This window comes from Heterocephalus glaber, unplaced genomic scaffold (assembly GCF_053883595.1).
Source record: "Heterocephalus glaber isolate CG9 unplaced genomic scaffold, H.glaber_assembly_v1.0 deba00000546, whole genome shotgun sequence".
In the NCBI taxonomy this organism is placed as follows: Eukaryota; Metazoa; Chordata; class Mammalia; order Rodentia; family Bathyergidae; genus Heterocephalus; species Heterocephalus glaber.
The window spans coordinates 13,600,407-13,624,787 of record NW_028258147.1 but is presented as its reverse complement, the minus strand read 5'-3'; the positions used below and the strand labels follow the sequence as shown (position 1 = coordinate 13,624,787).

General features: G+C 36.6%; 1 protein-coding gene across 4 annotated transcripts in view; it reads right to left on the bottom strand.

The window, feature by feature from the left end:
• Aass (aminoadipate-semialdehyde synthase) overlaps window positions 1-24,381 on the bottom strand; it is a 73,134-nt gene that overhangs the window by 12,009 nt on the left and 36,744 nt on the right. For all 4 annotated transcript variants that reach the window (XM_004856444.4, XM_004856445.4, XM_004856446.4 and 1 more), the window contains 7 exons: window positions 9,974-10,033; window positions 9,704-9,771; window positions 6,024-6,145; window positions 5,715-5,841; window positions 4,777-4,887; window positions 4,580-4,688; window positions 3,857-3,997 (listed from right to left, as the gene is read on the bottom strand). In XM_004856444.4, the coding sequence (XP_004856501.1) occupies window positions 3,857-3,997; window positions 4,580-4,688; window positions 4,777-4,887; window positions 5,715-5,841; window positions 6,024-6,145; window positions 9,704-9,771; window positions 9,974-10,033 (738 nt within the window). The remainder of the gene's footprint in view (window positions 1-3,856; window positions 3,998-4,579; window positions 4,689-4,776; window positions 4,888-5,714; window positions 5,842-6,023; window positions 6,146-9,703; window positions 9,772-9,973; window positions 10,034-24,381) is intronic.

The window sequence follows — 24,381 nt, the reverse complement described above, 5'->3', positions numbered from 1 at the left end:
AATGTAAAGCACTCAGGTCTAAGAATGTTGGATTTTGTCCTGGTTGCACTGCTGGAAATAATCTCTGACCACATCTCTAAAGCTGCACAGAGCAATACCACAGGAGGTTGCCACCAACAAACTAAAGACACATTCAGAGGAATTTTCCCAAAAGAATCTTGGTTTAGACTCAGTAATTCGTATAGTATATTTGTGGATGGATTCCACATGTGCCTTGGTATGAGGGAGAAGATGGAAACTCATTTATACAAGGCCAAAGTCCCAGAAGGCAAAGAGTTATGTAATCCCCAGTATCAGGATGGGCAGGGTCTTCTCACCATCCACAGCCCTAACAGCTTGAATCCAAAGGATGTGGGAGATGTTTTCCATTTAAGGCTCCTGTAGCCCCTCCTGGCTGCCAGGTAAACATTTCCAGAGATCATTTCTGTACTTCCTTAAAACAAGTTTCTTATAATAGGATTCTAATTTGTTTTAGACTTAATAAAAGAGGCAAATGTTACCCTTTAGGTTCTCTACACCCATCTGACTTCTATAATGTAAATTCCTTCTAAATTCCTGCTTGCTTATTTCAAGGTCAGGACAATTTTTTAAAAGAAACATTCAATAAAAACCACAATATTCCAGCACTTTACTAACCAGAAATAAATCAGCTAGTTTATAAGCCTATCATGACATTCTTGTGAAGACAATCAGGAAATGTAAACCAAATGGTAATGATTCATTTAGAAAGATTGACAGTAGGCTGAGAAACGTGATCCAAAAATTACAGGGTGGATAATCATTACCATTTGACATCAATTCAGAGTTGTATTTCTAGTCACATACCATGGGTTATTTGTCGTCTTTAATACTAGCAATGACTTGGATGAAGACAGAAGGATTAATTTATCTATTTTGTGGAGAATATCTATTTCTTCCTGTTCTCACAATGCTCACATCCAAGCCTCACTCCCAGCAGAACAACCGCTCATTACTCACTGCTGTTGGCTTTTCTTCATGCAAGTCTCTCCCTCTGTCCCTCTCCCTCTCTCTCTCTCACACACACACACACACACACACACACACACACCTCCCAATGAGAGGTCTGAGAATCCTTGTCATGTTTTAGAAAAAATATAATCACAATAAGCTTGATCAGTACAGTGACAAGGAATTTAAGACATAAAGTATATATTTATTTATACATTCATTTATTCAGGCCTCACTGTCTTCTAGGTGCCTTATGTACCATATCTCTAATTCATCCAGTAACACATTTTTCTGATGTAGAAACTGAGGCTGAGTGAGCCACCTGGAGACCAATTTGAGCCCAGGTCTACCTGACTCCAATGCTCATTGTGTCTACCTAATACCATGCCACCCTCGCTGTCTTCTTAATTGTGCTGATTTCCAGAGCAGTAAGAGCAGTATTTTTGCAAGGATATTGACACAGTATAGCAGCCTATAAAGCATACCAGTACCAACAGAATGACTGGAACTAAGATAAGATAAATCATTATCTTCAGGTATGCAGAAGGAAATCAAATTTATTAGTGATCAGACTAGAAGTTAGAAATAACTTGCTGGGACTTCTTGCAAGGATATAGGACAATGAGATACATCCTAACTCATAGGTTACTCTCTAATTGCCAAAAAAGTTGGAGGCTTCATTTTAAGCAGAAGCTAGGGAAGTCACCTGGCTTCCTATTATGATTCTGCAAGTTATTTCAGGCCTGCAGCGTGACAGAGAGTGATGGTAGCAGAGGGGGTGGAGAGACAAGAGTAGAAGAGAGGCTTCAAGAAGTATAACAGTGTACCTTGGGGACAGACTGATACTCTTGAGCTGTTGAGTGAATAGTACAACACCCAATGTATTCTTAGACACAGACAATTGCTTTTATGAAGGTCAGACAAAAGAGTGGCGAATAGAGGCTGAAGTGGTCAGGAAAAGCACTGTCTGCACTGGGAAACTTGAGCAGGACCTTGAATAAAGTATCATTTTGGCAAAGAAAAGAGAAACATCATGTTTTCTCTTCAAATACTCCATAGTGTCAGAGAAATGGAAAAAAAGCATTCCTTTTTCCAAAGGTAGTGCAGATTGAAAGGGTAAAACTTCAAATTCAACAAATCTGACTTCTGCTACCTGAAAATAACCTCTCACTTTTCCTGAGCTTTCATGACCATTAATTTCTAACCTGATGATACACCTGTCAATATGCTGTTCGGCAGAATGCAATCTGTGTGACCTCATGGGGTCATATGGCAAGAAATTTGCATACAAAGTGTGCTGAAGATATAGACCAATGGGAATTGGCATCCACTTTTAGGGGGTAAAACATATAAACTGGAATCACTATATTGTAAAAAAAAAGTTTGGCAGAATCTAATAAAGTCAAAGTTAAACTTTAAAATAAAACAAAAGCTCTGCAAAGCATGTACAGTTGTCCTTCTCTTCAGACAAGGAGCCTGAAGTTCACACAGTCAGTGGTGACAGAGCTGGACACAAAGCCAGGCCTACAAGCATGAAGCCCCTTGCTCTTTCCACTATGCTTCAATCCACTGACTCTTTCATTCCTGCCTTCCTTATCATTTACGTGGCCTCCTGGAAATAATTTGGCCCAAATTAAGCAGGAAGCTTTCCAACCTTCACATATTAGTTTATATCAAACATAGGCCATTCTTTTCCAAGATCGCAAAGGTGGAAGGACACAACAGGAGACAGGCTACAGCATGTGAAAGAATGTGTGCTTGCTAGACTGAGATTCAGGTCCAACTCTTCATGATTCATGGAATTGGAGAGTACATAAAATGGCAGTGCTCACATTACACAGCTGGGGACTGATGTCCAGGAGATTTTACAATCGTTTGGTCTTTAGTGAAGGATGCCAGTATTTGGATGCATCTTTTCGGTGTAAAGCAAGCTGCTTGTTTAGTAGTGTTTTAAGCTATAGGCCCTCTGATCATTAAATTATTTGTTCTCAAATTCAGCTGTGCATTAGAATCATTTGGGGAGATTTTATGTAGTCAAAAGGATTTTTAAAGAAATATGTTGCATGTTATTATCAGCCATGGTCTCTCATGCCTGTGATATATAGCATAGCTCACAGTCTTGGCTCCACACGGAATCATCAGGAGAGTTTAAAAAGTATGGATGCCTGAGCCCCATTCCAAAAGATTCTAACTTGTTGGCATTTAAGGATTTTTAAAATCTTCCCACATAACGATAGGGATTCATTCCAGTGTCTCTCTTCCCTGACATAAAGAAATCTGGGAAAAGAGGAAAGAAGAAGCTTTGGGTTTAGTTAGAAATGGGTTGATTCCCAGCTGATGACTTTGGACTTTCTCTCTGAACCATAGTTTTCTTATTATAAACTGGTGAAAATAATGCTAAATTCAGACAGTTATGCTCTATCACACAGCAGCTGGGAAAGACATTTCATCCTCTTTCCCTGACAAAACAAACCCTCCATTCCCAGAGCCACCCTCATGCAGCTGTGAGCATTCAGAGGTTGGAAACTTCACTCAGTGCAACAGGCTTTGGTGTCCCTTCCAAAGTCCAACATGTGGCAGGTACAGAGTGAGTGTTTTGCTGAGATACACTGAAAGGTGGCCAGTATTTCCATATGTAAAGAAGATGGGTAGATTTTCTGAAACAATTTTCAAGAAGCCAAAGAGGGAAGGATGAGGAGAGGCTTTGCTGGAAACCATGAGAGCACCCTAAAAAGAACAGAGGATGTGTTCTAGCAAGGCGGAGACAATGGGGGAAGTGGGCAGCATGGCCATTCCTAGAGGATCTTTGTATCAGGCAGAGAGTTTCGATTCTGTTAGGCAGTTACTGCGGCTTTGTTTCTCTACAGATTCCATGATGTTACCTCACCTTTCCATTGAGCAGGTAGGTGGCGGGCTGCATTATGTTCATCAAAACTCCCACAGGACTCCAGCTAAATTTGTATCTCAAAGGATTATCTGAGTGTTCAGGGGCTGGAATCCCACCACAATAGGAAGTATAAGATTCAATCTGCAAGTTTAAAAAAATCAATAAATTAGTGAGAAGTAACGATAAGCTAGGGAAAATGATGTATTTAAATCATTGAGGACAATTATATAAATGGGACACATTTGTGACAGCCTTTTTTTTAATGTTACTACAGTTTTCAAACATAGGTCCTTGCTGCCAAAAACTAGTTCATTTACTCAGAGTAATATATATTTCTGAGTAAGAAGGAAAATACCTCTAGAACTAATGATTAGCATTTTGCTCATTTAAAAATTCAATAATTCTTCTACCATTAATTAAGCCAAAATATTATAATAGCATCTATTTTTCTAGAAACGGGTTGCTATTCCATCATTATTAAGCCAAAATATTATAATAGCATCTATTTCTCTAAAAACTGGTTGCTATTTAATGTACAAATAATGTTTTACTCTAGATATATATGTGCTGCTGCAGAATTCTATTTGAAATTCCTAGTCAAAGAATGAGTTGTAATATAGCAAAAATCTTTTATCAAAATTACAGAAAGATTATTCCTGTAATCAAGAAGCTAGACCTCTTCACGTTTTTCTAAATGGACTCTTAGATACAAAGTGGGCTCACCGTGGCTCCCACTTGTTTGGCCTTATCAATTGTATCCATTGCCAACATATGATCAAGACCAGGGTCCAATCCCAACTCGCCAATGATCGTGATTCCAGCCTCTTCCACACTGTCACAGGTGGAAAGTGGGAAAAGGAAATCAGAGCACAGAAACAACATAAGGAGCCACATCTTTTTTGGAAATGATTGACACTTACCTCTTTTCCAGTTCTTTTAGTGCTGGTGTGATGTAACTTGCTGTGGTCATGTTAACCTTGTTAGTGATACATGCCTGGGCCACAACAGGATGCAGCACATATGGCAACAAGCTGGAAAAGAGAAATAGAGACTAAGCAGAAACTCTTTTCCAACCCACCCTTCCTATGAGCCTTGAAGTATACTGCAGCTCAGTCTTAAGTCACTGATATAATTAAATGTTTCTCTCAGCAATGACCAAGGACTCTGTAAACTGCAGAATAAATTCATTCTGTCATCACATCTAAAAGCCTCCACAATAAGCCTCACTTTACTTTTCCATATATTTCCATCAATTTTTTTCACAAATTATATATGGAACCACAGAAGTTACTGTCATTTTCTGTTAAAAGTGCTTGTCATCCCCCCAAATCACACCCTCCTTTAAGAAAAGATGGACAGAAGGGGACAAGGGGATGAATCTCTTGCAATAGGGAAGGGGTCCAAGAGAACAGGGCAAGGACTGAGGAGGAGTAGAAGGGGAAATAAATAGAATAAAACTATGCCATGAACAGGAACCTAAAAACCTAAATGAATGTAAACATTATATGCCATAACATGAGCTAAGATTGATAAAATCAACAAGAATAAAAATCGGGAGAGGGGAATTAGAGGAAGGAAGGAGGGGAGAGGAAGGGAAAGGGGATTCAAAAATGTCAAAATTCATGGATACACATTTATCTTTTATGCCACTTTTTGGATGTATACTTCAAATTAAAAGTTCATGAGTGAAGAAGAGAGGGCAGGAAAGGAAAAGAAAGAAGGGAGAGAAGGGTTGGGGAGGAGGAGAGGAAAGAAGAGGGAGGGGATGGAAGGAGTAGTGAAGGAGAAGAGAAAGTCAAAGAGAAAAAAGGGAAGAGAAATAACAAAAAATATGTGGAACTCATTTCTTGCCAGATACCTGATGACAAGATCCTGCGTTGCCACCAAGGAGTTCAATTTTTCTTCTTGGTTAGCAATGTTCAGGCTAACAGGATTAATATTGTATTTCTTGCCCAACTGCTTAATTTGACTCATCATGTCAGAGCCTATTTCAACAATAAAAAATCCAAGTTTTAGATTTCCTTCCATTGGATAAAGACCAATACACATTTTAACATTTCCAAAAAATAACTTTTCCAGTTTTAGAAACAAAGTAGTCATCTAAAATTCACAGGGTCCATATGTTATGAAATCAGCTCTTCTTCTTCAAAGATTAGGGTTTATTTACCTAATGTTATTTCTATATTGCTGTCTCTTGACAAATATTCTAATACAGGCCCAGATACGTAGCCAGATCCAAGAACCAAGACCTTTTTCTTGGTATTCATTGAAAGTAACTGAATGCGTTCTCTGTTTAAAAAAAAAAAAGAGGGAGAGGGAAATAATTAAATTTTTTATGTGTTTTGAATAACAGAATCCTGCTGTCCTGAAATCAATCCCAAACCTAGCTTACAAACCAACAACCTCTCCCCATATTACGTACAATTAGAACCTAAACAGGAGTCCCCTATATCATTATCCAGTATTTGAGTCTCATTTTGCTGCTTATTATTATAGATTTCATACAGTAAAGAGCTGCAAACCCTAACATCTCTGAGATGCCATACCATATAGACTTCCATGAATCCTCAGTATTACTAGTAAGGTGAAGATTCTGGACCATTTCTTGGCTTACTCGTAATTGAATAATTGAGTCTCACATGTTATCCTTCCAGGGTACATGATTCAAAATCTTGCCAGGGCCGGGGATAGCCTAGTGGTTCCACCGCCTGCCTTGCAAGTGCAAAGACCCAAGTTTGATCCCTGGAGCCCCCCGCAAAAAATGCCAGAAGTTTTACACTGTACATCTCTTTAGTCCTCATAACAATCCAAGGAGACAACAATCTGAAGTGAAGAAATTTTTTTGTCCTACATTTTTGAGAGTTATATGAAAACAGTCAAAACCATAAATTGGAAATCACAAATATAATGGATTTAATTTAAAAACCAAAGACTAATACTAGGAAGTATTTTAATTTTTGAATAGTTTATTCTGTTAAAACCTGTACCTTCCAAACTGTGACCTCCAAGTCATTTACAAGCCTTACTCACATTTATAAATCCACCGATGCCCAGTACATTTTGGTCCGAACATGGAAATGTATTTTGAACATTTAAATAAATGTATTTTGAGTAAAATTTCTGAATATCAATGTAAACCCATGGAAGTGGTCTGGTGCCGGGCACTTAAGCAGCAAGTACTGCTATTGTAATCTTTAGGCCATGATGTCTCTCAAAATTTAATCTATGAACCTTTTCATTAATAAGTGAGACAATAAACATAAATACAAAGTCTTCTTGCCTCTGTTATCCCCCAAGACATACATATTACTGATAAGAAGATCTCTCCTCTATTATCCTATTGCATTTCACTTCCTGGCGTACCACTACTCTTTAGTTACAGTATGTTATTTCTAACAATACTTTCTATAGTTTATATTATTAAATCATTACTTCGATATACAAATAGAAAATGTACAAACAGTTCTCCTGAGAATTCAGTTGGTTGAGTTATTTTGTTAAATGTGAATAGACCAGTGGAGCAGAAACAAACACAATCAAGATAACCTCTTTAGTAAATGATGCTGGAAAAACTGGCTATTCATATACAAAAGATTTAAGCTGGACCCATATCTCTCACCTTCTACTGAACTAAAATCAAAATGGATCAAAAATTTAAATATTAAAACAGAAACAACCTACTGGAAGATAAAAAAAGGTAAAACTTTGAAGTCACTAGTGTAGGCAAGGACTTTCTCAACAGAACCCCAATTGTACAAGAAATAACAGCAAGAATCAACAAATAGGATGACATCAAACTAAAAGGCTTCTGCACAGCACAGGAAACAACAGAGTAAAGAGACAACCTACAGAATGGGAAAAAATTTTGCCAGCTATTCAGACAAAGGAACAATATCTAGAATATATAAAGAACCTGCAAAAATAGACCCCCCCCAAATAAAAGACCCAATCAAAAAATGGGCAACTGAAATGACTAGACACTTCTCAGAAGAAGTACAAATGCCATAAACACATGAAAAAATGTTCAACATCTCTGGCCATTAGAGAAATGCAAATTAAAACAATGCTCAGATTTCATCTTATGCCAGAAAGAATAATAATCATCAAGAAATCAAATCATAACAAATACTGGCATGGCTGCAATGAAAAAGGAACCCTTCTACATTGTTGGTGGGAATGTAAACTAGAACAACCATTATGGGAACCAGTATGGAGATTTCTCAAAGAACTAAAATTAGAAATTTCATTGACCCAGCTATTCCCCTTCTAGGTATCTTCTCTGAAGAGCTTAGGTCATCATGTTACAGAGTTACATGCATATCAATGTTTATAGCATCACAACTCATAATAACTAAATCTTGGAAGTACTCTATATGTCTACTGACAGATAAATGGATAAAGAAAATCTGGAATCTACAGGCAATGGAATACTCAGCTATAAAGAAAGATAAATTTGAGACATTTGTAGAAAAATGGAGACTCATTGAAAACACTTGTATTAAGTGAAATAAATCAGTCACACAAGCTTAAATACCATACAGCTTCTCTTGTTTGAGTAATCCAAAGTACAATGATGAGCAAAATGAAGATTGATGAAAGAAAACAGGGAGATAGATCTTTTGCAAATGGGAAGGGGACCAAGAATCTGGGGGGAGGGGCATAAAAAGATGTGTCATGTACATGTAGCAACTACCCTCAATTAATGCAGTCTTTATATGTTACAAACATAAACTAATAATAATAGTAATAATAAAAATAATAAAAGGAGATCTAGAGACAGCGAGAGAAAGGGAGGTGAAGAAGGGAAGTGGATTAAAAAGAATCAACATATGTTCCGTACATGAACTCACTCCCTACAATGAATGTATACACCATGTACTCCAAACATGTACTAAAAAAGGAGAAAAATGGAAATCAAAAGTTTAATGTTTAAAAAGTAATATGGTATAAAAGAATCACACCAGGACTGGGGATTTAGCTCAGTAGTTCCGCTGCCTGCCTCTCAAGCACAAGGTCCCGAGTTCGATCCCTAGCACCAAAAAAAAAAGAAAACAAAAAAAAAAAAAGAATCACACCTTCAACTAACAAAAACACAAATAAATTACAATCAACTAGCAGAAACCAAAATATTCCAAAGAAATGTTTGATTTCAAATTCTGAGCAGTAAAATAAATTTAGCAGAGGTTTAGTTAAGAACCGTTCTAAGAGAACTCTTCTCTTGGGGACATTTACCATACTAATTTTTTTTCTGGAACTGGGGATCAAACTCAGTACCTTGTGCTTGTGAAGCAGGCATGTTGCTGCTGAGCTAAATCCCCAGCATACCATACTATTTTGTGGCACCTTCCTCCCAATAACAATCCCTAGAGAAAACTACCTGTCACCAGTTACTTTCTTCACTACTTCCCTTCATTTCTATTTAAGATTAATTTCCCTACTCATCACACTAAACAAAAAAGCCCAAACCCTTAAATAGAACCCAAACTGAAAGCACCACAGAAAGGGATAATGTGCTTATTTTCCTTTGAGAATATAACAGGAATCACAATATGTGAAATGCTGAGAAAGAAAGAATGGCAACACTTTCGTGACTTTTTCTTGTTTATACATAAATGTGCACAGGTATTACATAGCCAAAATGATGCCATACTATTCCCCAAGGAAAAATAACTCACACAGGTTTCATTTGAACACTTAGAATAGACTTTCTACATTTGCAGACATGATATTAACAAAATTTACATGTTAAATAAACAATATTAAAAACTTTCATTGATGCTTTAAAAAATACTCAACAAATCCAAAATAAGAATAAATGCATAGAATGAAGATTTGAAAAGTACTTACCTGCTCTCTCGGAGTTTCTGGATATATTTATATTTATCAGTCAATAAACCATTAGATGTAATCACTGCCTAAAAGTAAATGCCACAAGACATTTCTTTAGTATCCAACATTTTAATCCTACAAACATGGGCTCATTACTGACAGACAGATAGCAGACTGAAAGAGAAGTAGAGAAAGAAACAGGGACAGAGAATGGGTAAAGGAATGAGGAGAGTTAACATAGTAGAGGGGGAAAAAGTACATTCATGGAAAGAAATTCTTATAACTTACATCTCGCACCACAGGAGAAAAATTCTGACTTTCAAGAGGCTGGGATGCATCTGATAATAACTGAAAGAAAAAGGGATTGGCAAGAGATAAATTATGTCAAAAAGGGGACTTGTTGCTGTTTGTATCCATATTAAAATATTAATAAAAATGTTTAGGAAACAGTTTTCTAAAGACCACTGAATATAAATAATTGGTAATAGAAATCTGCTATAAGCAATCCATTTAGCTCCCAAGAACTTAGTGTTCCAGTGCAAGTTCCAATTTTAAAACTAAAATTTGATTTTAATCATATTTGCTTGCTAAGAAAACAAAAAAGCTTATTTTCCCCAACCAGTTAGATGTATCATATGGAGCATGCTGTAAGTACCACAAGCTCCATTCCCAGCCCTCTCTTTGACAGTCTCTATCCCATTCCAAAAGTTTAGGCAGCTTCACTGGGCAGAGAGAATGGGGTTTTCTATTCAGTAAGCCTGCCAATCCTGTGGTAAGAGTCTCCGTGGGGTCCCTATTAGTTCTATGTAAAGGCATGTCAACATTTCAAAAGTAGTAGAGAAACGAACTTGACCAAGTCGTCCTCAAAGATCATCCTCAACACTCTCTCCTCATTATCTCACCATATGCAGTCAGACAGACAGTGACAAAAGTCTCATATTAACATTCAAGCACCCTCGTAGTCTTTCTGTTTTTTTCCCAAAGTACTCAATCTTGCATATACTGCCAAGGGTACATAATAAAGGGCATATGAATCAGTATTGTTACTTCTAATGGGTAAGAAAGGGCCAGTGAGACAATCTCTCCTCCCTAATCTTAAATGAAGATCTAGACTTCACCCAACGAAGAAAGAGAAATATGCACCTATCTTATGTTGGCACCAGGGAATTTATTTATTGTATTAAAGCAAATATTAAACTATGCTCATGTGCCTAAAGCACAGGTTATGTAAGCTATTTATTACTCACATACAGGTATTTTAAAAAAGTAAAAATATGAATGTATAAGCCAGAAGAAACAGAAGCTCATGGAATCAGCACACTGGGGTCTCCTGCTGCTCCCTTCTTTCAGCATTCTCTGTGGTATTCCCTTCTCAAGAAGATACTTCCACCTCACATATGCCCACAGGCCAAGGCTGTTAGGAGATAATAAAAAAAAGCTCTAACGTCACCTAGCATATAGTTTACTGATCTCTTATGTACTCTTCCCTCTATCCAACCATCTGTAATCCTATTGCTTTATTTAGGCCTCACTGGGATGATGGAAATCACCTCCTCCCTCATTTTCTTCTATCTTTCTCCAGTCTAAAGCATCAATTTGATTCTTTCTCCTACTTAAAATTTAATAACTGTCCATTGTCTTCAGTATGAAGCCTTCAGCTCCCTATGTGGCCTATAAGGCCCTCCGGAGTTCAGCTCTGCCTCTCCAGCCTCTGTTCTTTTTGACTTCTTACCCAACATTGAATCTTGTTCACAACTGGCCTCTACTGCCTACTTGTGCCATGCTTTCACAATGCCTCAGGTTATACTGTGCAGATGCCTCACATGCTTTACCCTCTACCCAGAACTCCCTCTCTTCATCCTCTAAGACACAGATAAAAAATCACCTCATTTAAGGAGCCTTTACCAAAATCTGTCTCCAAACACACCTTATAGGGATGAATGGCATCTAGAATCTTACTATATGCCTGTCACATGATAGGATGGTAAACATTCAACAAATAAATTGGATATGTAAAATAATTATTTAAATTAAATAGATTTTTCCCTAAGAAAAGTAATCATGAAAAGTTATCATGATTCCACCTAAAGGGTGGCAAATACAGACAATAAGATTGCTCAATTACCACACCTGTTTCTCTTTTGAGAATTCAAATATAGCAAAACTATAACCATAAAGGTCTTAAAGTATATGATATGATATGTCTAGTCAGTTTCATACTTTGATACCACATTGCTGTCCTAACTTAATATCAATCTATTCATCTTGGTGTTAAAATTTTATAATATGAAGCTAACATATTTATCTTTACTCAATCAGAGTTGACAATTCAACTCCACATTTATTCTGTCTTCATCACATCTCCCATTCAATCCAACTCTAATGTCATCTCTTTCATAAACTCTTGCTTGAATTGATCCAACAAAACACTACCTTTTCCTCCACAACTTCATTAGTGGCTGTCTGATGGCTGTCACATCCCATTTTATGGTTCAGTTATACAGTTGTCTCATCTTCCTCCTAACTCAGTGCTACCTAGACCTCATGTTTCTGTAGGTCAGAAATGTGTTTTAATTCTCTTCATCCCTAGATATGCCTTGTTCCAAGAGATACTCAAGAAATATCTTTTTAATTCAACTGAAACACAACTTTTATATTGGTTGCAGAGTGGCATCCTGTGTTCTGCAATACTACACAAATGTGTGGACTGTACAGACTTTGTTATAATTTGTGTCTCCATGTTCCGTCAAAGCTTCCTGTGGTCATAGACTATTTTGAAGGTGGCTGAATCTAGAGTGTGTGATGGATTCATGGTGGGACTAGGCCTGAGGGCACTAGGATTGAGAGCATGACTGTTACCCACCCTATGTAGTCTGAATAAGATAAAATTCTTTTTAGGGAGATGTTGTTAAGGTCTCTTGCTTTTGCTCTCTTCCACTGCCATGAACAGCTGCCCCTCTGCCAGCCTTGGAGCCAGCTGATTATGGACTAAAACCTCTAAGAACTGTGAGCTAAATAAACCTTTCCCCCTTTAACTTTGAATGTCAGGTATTTTGTCTCAGCAATGAGAGAAAAGTAATTAACACAGACTTCAAGTCAAAAAAGAATATCAAAGGGGGAAGAGGTAATGTATATACTCCAAATAAAGTTCCTATACTCATTAAAGAACTCAGAAAATATACTTAACTATTTAGAAATAAACAAGTACACATATAGTAAAGCTATGAGACAGAGACAGTCACTGGTTTTTCATTATTGTTTGGAGAATTACAGTGATGTAAAATATGAAGATGTGAGAAGCTGGCTTAGTCCTCAGATACCCAAGGAATACCCCCTGCCTCAATGCTACCTAAAATCTTCCACATTGCTGTCCGACATTTTTAGCCTTGTCATACTGCCTAAAATTCTATTAATTACTGGATTACATAAATATGTAGACATCATCTTATGAAGTGTACATTTTCCACCTAGCAAACTTAATCAAACCTTTTACTGAATAAAACCAGGAAAAACATAAAAAGCTTCTGTTTTTAGGCTGAAAAAGTATTGAAGGTTTGTTGCATCGCAGCTCCAGAGAAGGGAGCCCAAGGAGATAAATCAGACATTTGCATCATTCGTCTCCTTAAGGAATTTGGGAGTGAAAAGCAGAGTCTATGATGTTGCAAGGTACCACAGTAAGGAATAGGAAAGCTGAAAAACTGAGAAGAGCTACTAGGTGACTTTCAACAGTAAAGTAACAAGAACTGGACTCTAAGGTCTGCTGAAGGGGAATTCTAATCTAAACCACATTTTTGTTTAGGATACTGAAAGACTATATCAGATATGATTGTAACATATGATGAATGGTTAAGTTTTAAAATGTATTATGATATAAAACACACTGCCATTGACACTTCTCAAAATACCTACACCACCACCACCCCAAACACACTTATCTCCTCCTTCTTGCCACTTCCTGGAATTTCTCTTTCATGTCTTTTCACAGCTACCTTGATGTCCTGAATCTATTCAGAACTTTTATCTTTTCTGGTTATTTTGATTTGAGGGAAGAGTCATAAGTCACACTGTGGGAGATCCAGTGAAGAAGGTGGGTGAGAACACATTGTAATGTTTTTATTTGACAGAAATTGCTGTAAACATTTTGAATTGGTTCAGGACATGGAGGCAGCCAGGACACAACTAATGAAAGAGGACTTAGAAATGGTTCAGAAAGTAACAAGAATGCTGAGATAAGTGTGTTCAAAGTGAAGGGGCATATTTTAAAAGAGATTAATGGGTATTTTACTACAATAATATTTATAATTTACATACCACATTTTTCTATCCCAACTCAATCTAAAATAAATTGTAATTTTAAAAACATTATTTTTCCAATGAACTGAAGCCTACCTTTGAGTCACTTCCATCACCAAAGGTACTGAGGTAATGTTCTTCTAAACTATCTCCCCATCAGAAACAAGGAAACCTCTCATGGAAAATCACACAACATCAAGAGCCTCAAATCATCTCTAAACTTTTACATGGACAATGTCTGGCATTCAGTGAAAAACAAACAGGCATATTAAATGGTAAGAAGTGACTGGAAGCCAAGAAAAAAAAACCAACATAAACAGAACCACAAGTATATTGGAATGATCAGAAATGAATTTAAACTGTAATTAATGAATTCAAAAAGTGAAAAAGACAAGATAGACAAGGTCAATAGAAAATAGAAAACTTTAAAATAATCAAATAGAAAGTTCTGATGTAGAGTAAGATTATCAAAATGAATAATTTAGTCAAGGAATGACATGGCTGAAGGGAAGATTAGCTAACTTGTACATAAAACAAAAAAGACATTAAAACATAGATTTGAGTAAAACAACTAAAACATTTAACTTCATGGACATATATAGAACACTGTGCCCAATAATAGCAAAGTACATGTTATTCTCAACTGCACATGGACAATTTTGCCAAAATTGACCATTTGTAGTCATAAATCAAACTTCAACAAAATTCAAAGGTCTGAGATCATGTGAGTACAGATATATTATCTGACTATAATGCAATTAAAACACCAAGCAGTAATACAGACATTTAGAAAATCCTAAATGTTGCAGTACTTCAAAAATAAATAATATAAGTTAGAAAATATTTTAAACTGAAAGATAAAGAAAATACACTTATCAAAAACTATTAGGAGACAACAAAAGCTGAACCCAGAAGTGTAATTTGTAGCTTTCATATTACTAAAGAAAAAGACTAGAAAATAATTAATCAAACATTCAAGAAGTTAGAAAAAGAAGCTCCCACGTCCCGCTGCTCCTGGCCCAGAGGAAGGGGCTTCTGAGATGCCATCCCACTGCTCCCAGCTTAGAGGAAGAGGCTTCCAGGCTGCTGCCTTCCTGTCACTCCTGGCCTAGAGGTAGGGGCTTCCAGGCCACCATCCATCCCATCACTCCCAGTCTAGAAGGGGCTTCTGGGATGCCATCTGTCCAGCTGCTCCCAGCCCAGAGGAAGGGGCTTCTGAGCCACTGTCCCACCTCTCCGAGCTCAGAGCAGATGAGCTTCGCAGGCACCAAAAGCACCCCCCCCCAATGAGTCGAAATGAGAAGACCTGTAAATAAGTCTCAAAAACAGACTTCCAGATTGCCTACAGCAACCCCAAAGGGAAATGCGATGGAACACTCTGATACTCAAGAAACTGGACCCCCTGAACTGGCAACAAAAGAGAATCTGGAAAAAATGAAATCAGAAAAAATTTCTCACAACAGCAGAGATTGCGCTCATAGTGCAAGACATGATTAATAAATCTAGAGAGGAGCTGAGGAACATGATGGAATCCCAACACAGGAAACAAATGAAGTCCATAAAACAGATGCAAATAGGTTTCCAGGAGGTCAAAACTCCACTGAAAGTCTACACAGCAAAATGAGCCAATGTGAGGAAAGAATTTCAGATATAAAAGATAAGACTGCAATTAGAGACCAGGAAAAGAAAAATTGCTTCAAAATTGAAAGCGGCTATGAGAAATCAATCTAGCAGCTGCTAGATGATGCAAAGAAGAATAACATAAGACGGACTGGAGTAAAAGAAGAAACAAGAGAGAGTGCAGATGACATAAAAAATCTGTTCACAGAAGTAATAGCAGAAAACTTCCCAAGAAGGGGAAAAGACCTTGACATACAGATAAGTGAGGCATATAGGACTCCAACTAGCTTTGATCAAAAATAATCTACACATAGGCATATAATTGTTAAGATTCCAGAAACTCAACAGAACAGCAAAGTTCTATAAGCAGTTAGAGAAAAGAAACAAATCACATACAAAGGAAAGCCCATCAGAATCACAGCAGACTTCTCAACACAAACCCTCAAGGAAGAAGAGTTTGGAGTGATGTATTCCAAGTCCTAAAGAAAAACAGATTCCAATCCATATTGATGGACACTGCAAAACTATCTTTTAAAATTGATGGAGAAATAAGATACTTTCATGACAAAGAGCACCTTAGGAACTTCATGAATACCAAACGAGCACTCCAAAAAATTTTAGACAATATCCTAGGAACAGACAATGAGGATCACAATGCCAGGAAGCAAAGCAGAATGAACCCATCAGGTGCAAAAAGAAATTAAATGTAAAGGGGGAGAACCCAACAAAAAGAAAAAGTCATAACAATGATAAGTCAATACATATCAGTTATAACCATCATTGTTAAAGGTCTCAATTCACCAATCAAAAGAAATAGACTGGCAGAATGGGTCAAGAAGCAAAATCCAACAATATGCTGCATACAAGAAACACACTTAATTCAAAAGGAAACTCATAGACTGAAAGTTAAAGGGTGAAAAACAATACTCCATGCAACGGGAACCCAAAAAAAGCAGGAGTAGCTATCCTCCTTGTAGATCAAGTAGATTTCAAACCAACACTGATTAAGAGAGATGAAGAAGGACACTACATCCTTGTAAAGGGAAAATCCAACAGGAAGAGATTAAAATCATAAATATGTAGGCACCAAACACTAGTGCATCCAACTATATAAAACAAATACTAATGGACATGAAAAGTCATATATGCACTAACACAATTGTAGTGGGGGACCTCAATACCCCATTGTCACAAAGAGATAGATCAACTAGACAAATAAATAAGTAATGAAATACTAGAACTCAATCAAACTCTAGAACAAATGAACTTAACAGATGTTTACAGACTCTTCCACCCCACAAAATCAGAATACACATTCTCCTCAGCTGTACATGGGTCATTCTTCAAAACAGACCACATACTCATGCATAGAACATGTTTAAGTAAGTGCAAAGGAATTGAAGTTATCCCCTGTATATTATCAGACCATAGTGCAATGAAATTGGAGATCCATAGCAAAAGAAACTGGAAAAATTTCTTAAACACGTGGAAATTGAACAACACACTTCTGAATAACCAATGGGTCACAGAGGAAATTAAAGAAGAAATCAGACAGTTCCTTCAATTAAATGACAATGACAATACAACATATTGGAATCTATGGGACACAATGAAAGCAGTCTTATGAGGGAAATTCATAGCAGTGAATATGCATATTAGGAAAACAGAATGAGCCCAATTGAACAACCTGATGCTGAACCTCAAGCTTCTAGAAAAAGAAGAGCAGGACAACCCCAGAGCTCATACAAGGGAGGAAATTATAAAGATAAGAGGAGAAATCAATGCAATGGAGGCTAAGACAATGATACAAAAAATCAATGAAGCCAAGAATTGGTTCTTTGAATCAACAAAATTGACAAACCCTTAGCCAAACTTAACAGGAAAAGGAAAGAAAAGACCCAAATCCATGCAATTAGGAATGGAAAGGGTGAAATTACAACAGACCCAGCAGAAATCCAGAGGATCATCAATACCTACCTACTTCCAGAACCTATACGCCAATAAGATGGACAACACAGAAGAAATGGACAGATTCCTAGATACATATGAATTACCAAAGTTGAATGAAGAAAATCTAAAAATTCTAAACAACACAATATCAACCAATGAAATTGAAAACATAAATAAAAACTTACCAACTAAGAAAAGCCCGGGTCCTGATGGCTTCACTGCTGAATTCTACAAGATATTTAGAGAGGAACTACTGCTACTACTGCTTAAACTCTTCAAAGAAATTGAAAGGGAAGCAATACTCCCAGATTCATTCCTGGAAGCAAGCATCACCTTGATGCCCAAAGCAGAAAAAGACCCAACCGAAAAGGAGAACTATAGGCCAATCTCACTAATGAATATAGATGCAAAAATCCTTAATAAGATACTGGCAAATAGAATGCAGAAGATCATCAAGAAGATCATACACCCTGATCAAGTGGGATTCATCCCAGGGATGCAGGGATGGTTCAACATACGCAAATCAATCAATGTAATACACTATATCAAAAGAGCCAAGGACAGAAACCATATGGTTATCTCCATAGATGCAGAAGAAGAATTTGACAAAATCCAACACACATTTATGATAAAAAGCCTACAAAAAATTGGAATAGATGGTCTCTACCTCAAACTGATAAAAGCCATCTATGAAAAACCAACAGCCAGTATCCTACTAAATGGTCCAAAACTGAAATCCTTCACACTAAAATCAGGAACAAGACAAGGATGTCCACTATCACCATCTTGTTCAATATAGTTTTGGAAACATTAGCCATGGCAATTAGACAAGAGAAAGAAATAAAAGGAATAAAGATAGGAAATGAAGTCAAATTGTCATTATTTGCAGATGACATGATACTCTATATAGAAGACCCCAAGAACTCCACCAAAAGTCTTCTAGACTTAATAACCAAATTCAGTCAAGTAGCTGGTTACAAGGTCAACACATAAAATTAAATAGCTTTCCTCTACATGAATAACAGACTCACTGAGAGAGAAATAGGGCAAGTAATTCCTTTCACAATAGCATCCAAAAAACTGAAATACCTAGGAATCAACCTAATGAAAGAAATCAAAGACCTCTTCTCTGAAAACTATAGCACTCTGAAAAGAGAGATTGAAGATGATATCAGAAAACGGACAGACATCCCCTGCTCCTGGGTAGGAAGGGTCAATATAATGAAAATGGGCATACTTCCAAAACTCCTATATAGATTTAATGCAATTCCAATTGAGATCCCAGCACCATACTTCACGGACCTTGAGAAAACAATCCAAAAATTAATTTGGAACAAGAAGAGACCCAGAATACTAAAAGCAATTCTAGGTAACAGAGACATGGCAGGGGGTATCACAATCCCCAACTTGCAACTCTACTACAAAGCTACTGTGACAAAAACAGCATGGTTCTGGCAAAGAAACAGACATGAGGACCAGTGGAACAGATTAGAAGATGCAGAAACAATGTCAGATGCACTCAGCCACCTCATCTTTGATAAAGGAGCCAAACACTCTCACTGGAGGAAAGATTACCTCTTTAATAAATGGTGCTGGACAAATTGGGTTTCAACTTGCCAAAGACTAAAACTAGTCCTATGTCTCTCGCTATGTCCTAAACTAAAATTGAAATGGATTAAAAATCTAAATATTAAAATAGAAATGCTGAACTGGCTCAAATAGAAGTTAGGTACAACTCTTGAAGACATTGGTGTAGGAAAAGATTTTATGAACAAATCCTCAGTTGCCTGAGAACTAGAACAAACAATCAACAAGTGGGATCTCTTCATATTAAAAAGTTTTTGAACAGCAAGAGAAACCACCAGCAGTGTGAAGAGACAACCCACAATGTGGGAAAAAATCTTCCCCTGCTGTTCTTCAGACAAAGGTCTACTATCTTGAATCTATAAAGAACTTAAAAAGATTAGACCTCCCAAATTTAAAGACCCAATCCAAAAATGGACATCTGAAATAAACAGACATTTCTCAGACAAAGAAGTAGAAATAGCAAATAAATACATGAGAAAATGTTCAACATCACTGGTCATTCGAGAGATGCAAATGAAAACAATGCTGAGATTCTACCTCACTCCATAAAGAATGGTTGCTATCATGAAATCAACCAATAACAAATGCTGGCGGAGCTGTGGGGAAAGAGGAACACTGCTTCACTGTTGGTGGGAGTGTAGACTGGTGCAACCACTGTGGAAATCAGTATGGAGATACCTCAAAGAACTAGGACTGGAAGTCCCATTTGACCCAGCTATTCCCCTGCTGGGTATCTTCCCCAAAGAATTAAAAGAATCATACCACAATGATATATGTGCACCCATGTTCATAGCACCACAGTGTGTAATAGCTAAAACTTGGAAACAGCCCAAGTGCCCATTAACTGGAGACTGGATAAAGAAAATGTGTTTTTTTAATAAAATGGAGTACTACTCAGCTATCAAAAATGAGAAATTAGAGACATTTATAGCTAAGTGGATGCACATTGAGGTGATACTCTTAAGTGAAATAAATAGGACACACATGTGTAAATACCAAATAGTTTCTCTAGTGTGAGAAACTGAAAGTGTAAATAAGGACTTAAAGATATAATAGATTACGTGAAATAGGAAGAAAAGGGGGCAAAGGGGAAGGGGAAGTGGACGGGATAGAGGAAAAGAAAGAAGGGAATGGTATTAGTATGAGAAAATGGAAAAATAGGAACAAAATCTTTGTAAACAGGGAGGAAAGGAGGGATTGAAGGGAGGGCAGGGGACGGGTGTAAAATAAGAACCAAGAGAGATTTTGTAAAGGTGCAAATTTCCAATGATGAATGTCATTATATTGTATACCTAAAATGTACCAATGATTAGAATGAATAATTGATAATGTACAATAGGAAGAAAAGGTCCAAAGGAGTAGCAGTAATGGGAGGGACAGGGGAAAGGAAAGAAGGGAAAGGAAAAATGATGAGAAATGGAAAAAATGGAAATAAAGTCTTTGTAAATAGGGAAGGGTGGAGGGGGTGAAGGGAGGGCTAGGAATGGGGAAAAGATAAGAACCAGTATGCATCATGTAAAGGTACAAGTTACCAATGAGAAATGAAAATATGTTGTATACCTAAAAGATACCAATGAAAGAATTTTTAAAAAAAGAAGTTCCCAGGCCAGGGATTTAGCTCTGTGATTCTGCTGCCTGCATCACAAGTTCACAAGTGCAAGGTCTCAAGTTCAATCCCCAGTACAATAAAAAAAAAAAAAGAAAGAAAAAGAAGCTCCCAAGAAAATAAAAGGAAAAATAAAGTTGAGAAATCAATAAAATAGAAAATGATAAAGAAGATCACTAAAATTAAAACTACTTCTTTGAGATGATGAATACAGTGGATAATTGCCAGGTAAAGTAGATCAAGAAAAAACACAAATCACTAACAACTTACAGGAGTTTTGAGAAAGAAAACTCACTACAGAGTATATCAAACAGAATAAGAGGATATTATGAAAAATATTGTGACAATAAAGTTTGCAACATAGATGGGCTAGACCAATTTCTAGAAAAATAAACACCAAACTTGACAGAAGAAAATAAAAATTTAAACTATTTTATATTTATTAATAAATGCAATCTATAAAACTTACCTAGGCTAAAAAAAAAAACAAAAAAAGTGAAAATCCTCCCAATCAAAATACTTTTTCCAATGAATTCTATCATGTAGAAATAATACCAGTCTCATACAAAATGTTCCTTAGACCAAAATTAAGAAATTAAAAAATAAGAAATTAAGAAAATAGTTCTCAACTTGTTTATGAATTTAACATAATATTAATGATCAAACCTGAGAAATCTATTATTTTAAAAGGTATAGGTTAAGCTGTCTCATAAATATAGATGCAATAACATTACAAAAGAAAAACATATGTATAGATTAAACAAGAGTATGCGTGTATATACCGAGAAGAGTATCACAAATATTCACAATAGAATGATTAGTAATTAATAGTAATAAGTAAGTGTAAGTAATTAGTAACAGTAAGTGATTAGCAAGTAATAGCTTCAAACAGAAAACAACCCCAAATATCAAACTGATAAATAGATCTTGGTATATTCACTAGCAACCTGAACTTAGTCATAAAAAATATCAATACATTACAACCAAGTTGGGATTATTCCAAGGATATGAGAATAGTTTGATTTGAAAATAAATTAACAAAATTTATATAGCAGACCAAAGAAAAACTCCTGATAAATACAGAAAATGCATTTGATAAAAATACAGCATCCATTTATAGTAATAAAATTTTGAAGTCCCTTGATATGAAAAAAGAACATTTTTGACAACTTCATGGTAGATTTCATGTTTATTAATTAAATATGGAAAATTCTCTCCTTTTAAGATTAAGAATGAAACAAAGGTGCTTCAGATCTTCACTTCTAAAAACTTGGTTTCTAGTATAAGAAGGAAAGAACAAAGAAGAGTGAAATTAATCAGAGTCAAATAGAAGAAAAATAACACTATAACTAAGATGGTATTGCAAATTCTTACACATCAATAAGAAAAAAGAAAAACTAAAGAACCCAGCCCAGGCATAGTAGCACATACCTGTACTCCCAGCTACTCAAGAAGCTAAGGGAAGATTATGAGTTCGAGGCTAATCTAAGCAACATAGCAAAATCCCATCTCAAAAGAGAAACAAAAGAGCCACTAGAAAAGAGGCAAAAGACTTGAATAGGTGTTATACAAAAGAGATTATTAAATGACCAGCAAATACAAGAAAAATTACCTTATCTTGTCAGTCACTAGAGAAATGCCAATAACAACCACCTGGAAAAACGCCTAATTTATACAATTAAGAATACAAAATATTGTTGAGAATATAAACATCTGGCACTCTCATACACTGCTAATGGGGTTATTCAAGTACTTTGGAAAGCACATTGACAGTCTCTAATAAAACTGAATATGACTATAAATCAGAAATTCCATATTAAACATAAACACCACAAAAGAAATCCATATATGTGTATACCAAAAGACAGGTTTAAATATTCATAGTAGGGTTATTAGTAATAGTTACAGGTAGGAAACAATCTCATTTGTTCATCAGTAGAATAGATAGGTAAGTCATGTTGTAATCGCACAATGGAATAGTATACACTGATGAAAATTAATGACATCTAAAGTAAACAATATAGGCCGTACCACTGCCCCAGAGTGCCAAGGAGGTGAGCCTCTTGAGATGCCATACCACCACCCCAGAGCACCGAGGAGGTGAGCCATGTGGGCACCAGCACACACACACCCTGCCAGAGCTATGCCTAGACATTTTCTTGATCCACACCACAGAGTTGTAAAGGGCATTGTTCTGAGCTTGAGAAGATAGAGTAGAAGTGAACAACAGAAAGAGGGCCTCTCTGAGGCCCACTGATGAAAATTAAAGCCCACCAGAAAAGTGAAGAAAATCTCTGCAATAAAGGCACACCAGAGCACCTTAGTTGGGGGAGCAGCAGTATGGACCAGAGCAGCATGGCTGCAAGCAGACCCCAGCCAGGGCTCCACCATGACCCCAGAGGCTTGGGCACATCGGCCCAAGCCAAGGCCCACCTGGGAAAGAGCTGCACAGGCCACACAAACAACAGCCAGAGGTTCACCCCAATACCATCAGTAAGTGCATGAGACCCTAGCCAGAAGCTAGTTAACACTACAGGAACTGGGGTGCACAGCTCCCAGCCAAAAATCCTCCTAGACAACAGCTAATTAGGGGCCCTAGCCAATGGCACACCTAGATACCATCTCAAGTGTGCACAGGCCCCAGCCAAAAGCCCACCCAGACAACAGGTCAGCTCAGGGATCCAGAAGGCCACCTTTCTGAACCCAGGAATTAGTGTACTGGTGAGCAGCAGAGAAAAGGCAATACTGTCCATTAAACTTTAAAATCTAGTCCCCACCAAAATAGTCTGGCAATAAAATGACACAACTAGGATAGGATTGGCACGGCAGAAGCAAAATCTTTATATGTAGATGAAATGAACATCTACAGAGAAAATACTAAGAAATCTCTAGGAGCCCCTAGAACTTGTATTTGAATTTAGCAGGTATCCTTTTAAGTTCTGTAAAATCTCTGGTAATGTCCTCTAAATCTTGATACTGTAATTTTTAAAAAGATGTATGATTGATATTGTGTAATAGGAAGAAAAGGTCTAAAGGAGTAGGAGAAGTGGGAGGGGTCTGGGAAAGGAAAGAAGGGAAAAGAAAAATTATGAGAAAAGAGAAAAAATGGAAACAAAGTCTTTGTAAATAGGGAAGGGTGGAGGGGGTGGAGGGAGTGAAGGGAGGGCAGGGGAATGGGGAAAAAATAAGAACCAAGATATGTCATGTAAAAGTTCAAGATCCAAATGATGAATGTAACTGTATTTTATACCTAAAATATACCAATAAACTTAATGGAAAAAAATAAACAATATAATAAAGATAATTCTGAATGAAAGATTTTAAATCCAATAGCATACATATTGTATGATTCCATATATGTAACTTTCAAAAGACAGAAAAATTATTCCATAGTTAGAAGTCAGGATAGTGGTTATTTTTAGGAAGAAGAATGAGGATAGAAGTGGGAAAGGAATGAAGGAATTTCTGGAAGGATGATATTGTCCTACTTTTGAACTATGTAGTGTCCCCTGATTCCCTTTGTGATAAGTTACATGTTACATTCTTATGTATCCTTTATCTCTGGTGATTTAATATTTTACATTTATATTTTACATAATATAAACAAATTTATTCTTATATTTTGATCTTTAATAAAAAC